Genomic DNA, 6,075 nt, shown 5'->3' with positions numbered 1-6,075 from the left:
TGGGAAAAATCGAAATTTTTGTTATTCCCTCCTTCGTCAGGTGCGCACATCCGCGCAGCTGTCAGGCGTGATAGGTAGTTTTGAACGTGACTAAAAGGGCGAGCTTTGCAAATCTCACGGTTTTCGCGCAGAACAATGATTAAAAAGAGGATGTTTTTTTTTCTTGTTGTTTTAACAATCTCCTTCTAGGAGCTGATGTGGAGCTTTGGAGGACTACGAAGGAGCTGGCGTATAAGGGAGCTGAGTTTTCTTCAATCTCTCGTTTGCTCTCAGTCTGTTGGTTTGTTTCTTTTCTTCTTTCCTCAATTTCTCTCCTTCTTCGGTCTAGTATAGTACATTTGGAAACGTTCTCTGTCTCTACTTTTTTGCCTGTGTTTTCTCTCTCTCTCGTTTCTCTCATGTTCTCTTCTGTATCTCTCATTTCTTCTCTCATTCTCTCTCTCTCACTCTCTGTCTCTGTCTCTCTCTTCTGTCTCTCTCTCTCTGTCTCTCTCTTTCCCCTCTCTTTCTCTCTCTCTCCCCTCTCTTTCTCCTCTCTCTCTCTCTCTTTTCTCTCTCCCTTTTCTTCTCTCTCTCTCTCTCTTCTCTTCTCTCTCTCTCCTTCTCTCTCTCTCTCTCTCTCTCTCCTTCTTCTCTCTCTCTCTCTCTCTCTCTCTCTCTCTCTCTCTCTCTCTCTCTCTCTCTCTCTCTCTCTCTCTCTCTCTCTCTTTGTCTATTTTCACCGAATCTTTCACATAATTCACATGAAGTAGGCTCTATATTACAAGTGACACGATTAGATTAACTTTCTATCCTTTCTCTCCAGACAAAATATTCTGTGTGGTTAAAAGCATCACTAACTGCATATGTTGTTTACATGCGCCAAACACATCTAAACAGCAGAGAAGAATTTGTTATGTTAACCAGAAGAGATATATGATTTTGGGTTATGTGTTTATCTATCGGTGGTAGATTTTTTTTTTTTTTTTTTTTTTAGTTTTCTCTGCGTTCAAAAAAAAATAATTGGCTATTTAATATATCGATTACATATCGCATAATGTTCGATATATATATATATATATATATATATATATATATATATATATATATATATATATATATATATTATTTTGAATCATAACGAGCTGAGAAATTTCCTTTCACTCTGATTTAATCAATATTCAGACGCGTTACGTCCCATACCCCAAAAATCGCGCTTCGTCAGCCGTGGGAATTCTGGTATTAGCGACCGTTTTCCGCCTGCTGTTTTTTCCGAGTATGTGGGTCACTGTGTAAATACTTTAACGGGACAAGGAGAACGCAGATGATAATATTGGAGCGTGATGACCAGATTCGATTGCCAAAGAGCGTGAGGTCCTAAATATATGGCGTAATGATATGGATGTTGATAATTGTAATGTTGCATGTTAATATGTAAGTATTTTTTTTCGACAGAGGAGGTGGTTTCATCGCGAGAGGCGGCGACTGGGGGCGGGGCGAGCGGCGGGCGGCGCGAGGGCGGCCGCGCGCCTCACATTCCGCGTGGCCGTGACAGTGTTCGCTGCGGCCGCCGTGACGCTCGTGACGCAGGCAGTGACGGGGATGAGTGATCGAGTGGCCGGGTCTTCTCCGTGATACCGATACGTGGCTGTCTTTGGCCAGGGCCCCTGAGAGTGAAGTGATGGGTTTGTGGGGAAGGAAGGGGGCGGACCACAGGGACAAGGCGCGCGTGTCTCGCAGTGGCTCCTACAGTGACGATTACCGCATCACGCCCGAGCTCCTGTCGGCGGACGCCCACCGGCATGCCCACAAGGCTCGCGACGCCCGCGTGCTGGACGATGGGCGGTGCTGCTCGCAGGACGAGCGCTGCTGTTCCGACGAGGGGCCCTGCTGCTCGCAGGACGAGCGCTGCTTCAGCCCCGCGCCGCCCCGCCCGTACCAGGTCCGGCGCGGCCGCAGCGTGTCTGCAGGAGGCTCCCGCCGGAGCTCCCTCGGAGGCATGGAGGTGGTGGTGGTGGACGAGAGCCGCGTGGACCTACGGCGCCCGGCGACCTGCAGCTCGTGCGAGTCCTGCGACACGTGCGGCGACACGGCGTCCGAGTCCGTGACCGTGATCGAGCTCAAGAACCACCTCTTCACCTCGCCTATGCACGACCGCGACCACGGCCGCTTCGCCTCCCCCTCGCCCACGCGAGGCCGCAGCCCCCGCAGGCGGTACAACACCACGGAGAACTCTGTGCGGCACGGCGCGGGCGGAGCGGGCGGCCGTGGGCGGCTCAGCACACTGGAGAGCATAACCCCGAGTTCCGGGCCTCGAGGACGAGGCAGGCGCAACAGTAGTATCTCTCGAAGGACGAGCAGCAGCCGACGCACGTCCTCGAACGCCCGCGACGCAAGCCGCGCCCGCGACAGAGGCCAAGGGAGGCCCGTCCACGCCTCGGCAGGTCAGTAGCGCCGCTTCTTAGGGAGGGAACATGTGTGGCAGATGTTTTTCTTCATCTTCTTTCATTCTATCTTTTTCTCTCTCGTTTTTACGCTAAGACAGCTGCCTTTTGTGTATCGGTTAATTCCTACCAAAGATATTTAGGAAATTTCCTTGTAGTGTTTAATCATGTGAGTGTGTGTGTTTTGTATGTTTACATCGAGGATGATATTCCTTTGTTGCTGTTATTGTTTTTTGTTAGTGTTTCTTTCTCGTTGTTTTGCTAAGTTTTGCTAAGATGTGTTATTAATACACATTAATACACAATACTTGGATTCTAAAGTACATTACTCTATCTCTCGCTCTCTCGCTTTCTCTCTCTCTCTCTCTCTCTCTCTCCTCTCTCTCTTCCCCTCTCTTTCCCTCCCTTCCTCCCTTCCTCCCCCCCTCTCTCTCTCTCTTCCTTTCTCTCTCTCCGTCTGTCTCCCTCTCTTTCCTTTTCTCTCCCTTCTTCTCCCTTCCCTCCTCCCCCTTCTCCTTCCTTCCTCTCCCTCCTCAGTCTCTATATTCTCTTTCCACTCGATCTCCTCCTCTCTCGAATTTCACTAATTCTTCGTTAATCACTTCGAACTCTTTCGCACTTGTATTTCATCAAAAATAACATGTAATTATGCTAATTTTGCTTATCTTTATTCTATTATCCGTCTTATCTCTCCAACATTATTATCATTTCCTATCATTACATCATCCTTATTATTATCCGTCTTCTCTCTCTCTTTGTTCTTCTCTCTTTTTCTCTTCTCTCTCTTCTCTCTCTACTCTTCTAATCTCTGATATTCTCTCCTCTCTCTTCAGCGTCTATCTCTCATTTATCTCTTTTCCTCTTCATCTAAGGGATATCCGATCGATCTCTTTCTGCTTTTTTCTTTTCTCTTCTCATTCTCTTCTTCATTCTCTCGTGAATAAATCATTCTTTCTCATCTATATGCATCTCTTCTTCTCATAGTATAAGAACATAATCTCTTCATCTTTCTTCTATCATAGTCTCTCTCTCATCTCTCTCATATCTCATATCTCTCTCATATCTATCTACTTCTTCTCTCTCTTCTCTCTACTCTCTCTCTCTCTTCTTCTATATCGTCTCTCTCGTCTCTCTTCATTTCTCTCTACTCTACTCTACTACTATCTTCTCATCTTTCTCATCATTATCCTCTCTCTTCATCATATCTCTCTAATTATAATATAACTAATATATCATTATTTTTCTTATATCCTGAGTTATACATCTTTATATGCTATCATTATTTCATATATTATTATTATATCATACGTCTCCATTATTACTCTACTATCTATTCTCTCTACTTCTCTCCTATCATCTCTCTTGACTACTATATCTTCTTCTACTCTCTAGTATCCTTTTCTTCTATATACTCTCTTATCATCTCTCTCATCTCATACTCTTATCTACTCTCTACTTACCTATTCATATACATATCATTCATTACTTCTACATTACTAGATATAAGATATACATTAAATTTATATATTTTCAATATAATAAGATAACACAAATATATATATATAATAATGAATTAATATATATAATAATATATATATATAATATATATATATATATATATTATTATTATTATTAGTATCATATAGTACATATATGTATTATATCATAGTATAGTACATATTCACATATATTACTATTATGTTACATGTATATCATATGTACAATATACATATATATATACATGATATATATACATATAATATATATATAGATATATTATATATAATTATATATAGTATGATATATTATATATATATTATTATATATATATCGTATTATATGATATTGATGATATAGTATTATGTATTAATATATTATGATAGTATATATATATACTAGTATATAATATATATATTATATGATATGATATATATATATATATATATAATATATATATATATATATATATATATGTATATATATAATATATATATAATAGTATATATATATAATATTATATATATAATATACTTATAATATATAAGATATACATATATAATATATATATATAATATAATAATGATATATAAATATATATATTATATATACTATATAATATATTATATAATATAATATATTATAAATATATAATATATATATATAATATATATATATATTAATATATTACATATATTATATATGTATATATAGTATATATATATAATTATATATAATATAATATATATATATATATATATATATATATATAATATATATATATATATGTGATAATATTTATATATAATATATATATATATATATATATAATATATTATAATATATATATATATATATATATATATATATATATATATATATATATATATATATATATATATATATATATAAGACTTTTTTACATACTGATCTCGGTTCTTGAATATTTTTCTCGCAGTGTTTTAAGTAAGATGAAGTAAATAAAAAGCTTTAAAATAGGAGGAACCATTCTGTAAAGTAACATTTGAAGATAACATGTGTAAAACGTTCAGACAAACGTGGCAGCAGATTTCCCTAGCTCTGACACTTTTATTTTGCAATATTTCTTTAAAATTATGATAAACAGAATACAGAAATTTTCTTGCACTTTTTGTGTCGTGATATAGAGCGTTTATTAATATTATTATTATTATTATTATTATTATTATTATTATTATTATTATTATATGTAAGGATAAGGTAACAAAATATCAAAATGCTTGTTAGGGATTTTTTTAGCGTAATTTTCTGCTCCCTCTCCCTCTCTCCCTCCTTCCCTCATTTGCATCTCCATCACTTCATTATATTTCTACCAAAAGCAAAAATATCATAGAGAAAGAGCCCCAAAAATTCGACGAATAAGTAACTCGTTTTTATAAGCTGCATCCGCTGTAATCCGCGAACAAGTGGGTTAAAGAGACAGAGAGCCAGATGTCCCTGAATGTACAAAGCGACGTATAAAAAATAATAAAAAAGAATGAAAAAAACAAATTTTCTGAAAATACTTATAGTTTTGTTGCTGATATTTTCTTTATTTTCCGGAAAAAAGGAGTATGTTCGGTGTAGAAACAGGATATTTTTAAAATCGTATGTGCTATTATTGTGCGTTATTTTGTTTGTTTTTCTTCCAAATTTCAAAACACAAAGAAAAGGAGAGAGAGAGAGAGAGAGAGAGAGAGAGAGAGAGAGAGAGAAAGAGAGAGAGAGAGAGAGAGAGAGAGAGACGTCAAAACACTCATTGTCAACCATATTGTCCTGCCATCAACATACAAAAACACTCCACGTCAAAATAAAGTTGTGTTTTCAATATTAGTTAACACAGACGTATTCTTAAGTCAGGTACAATTTTTTTTATTAGTTATCATGGACGGTTTCTTAAGACAGGTACAAAGGTTTTTTTATATTTGTTATCATATGATAGACGTTTATATAAGACAGGTACATTTTTTTATTTATTATTTATCATAGACGGTTGCTTAAGACAGGTATAAAGTGTTTTTTTTTATTAGTTATCATAGACGGTTTCTTATGCCAGGCCGAAATTACAGAGCAAATAAATGCGAGAAAGAGAGATGTTTTTGATTACTTTACAAAAGAAAATGCACACTGCGGTCGT

At 36.8% G+C, this 6,075-nt stretch overlaps 1 protein-coding gene across 1 annotated transcript in view; it reads left to right on the top strand.

Moving 5' to 3' along the window:
* LOC119580103 (tyrosine-protein kinase ABL1-like) overlaps positions 1–6,075 on the top strand; it is a 90,631-nt gene that overhangs the window by 11,977 nt on the left and 72,579 nt on the right. Inside the window, exon 2 of the mRNA XM_037928030.1 lies at positions 1,435–2,423. Within this exon, the coding sequence (XP_037783958.1) occupies positions 1,661–2,423 (763 nt within the window). The 5' untranslated portion in view covers positions 1,435–1,660. The remainder of the gene's footprint in view (positions 1–1,434; positions 2,424–6,075) is intronic.

This window comes from Penaeus monodon, chromosome 13, assembly GCF_015228065.2.
Source record: "Penaeus monodon isolate SGIC_2016 chromosome 13, NSTDA_Pmon_1, whole genome shotgun sequence".
NCBI classification, from domain to species: Eukaryota; Metazoa; Arthropoda; class Malacostraca; order Decapoda; family Penaeidae; genus Penaeus; species Penaeus monodon.
The sequence above is the reverse complement of the archived record's forward strand: the minus strand, read 5'-3'. Positions and strand labels throughout refer to the sequence as shown.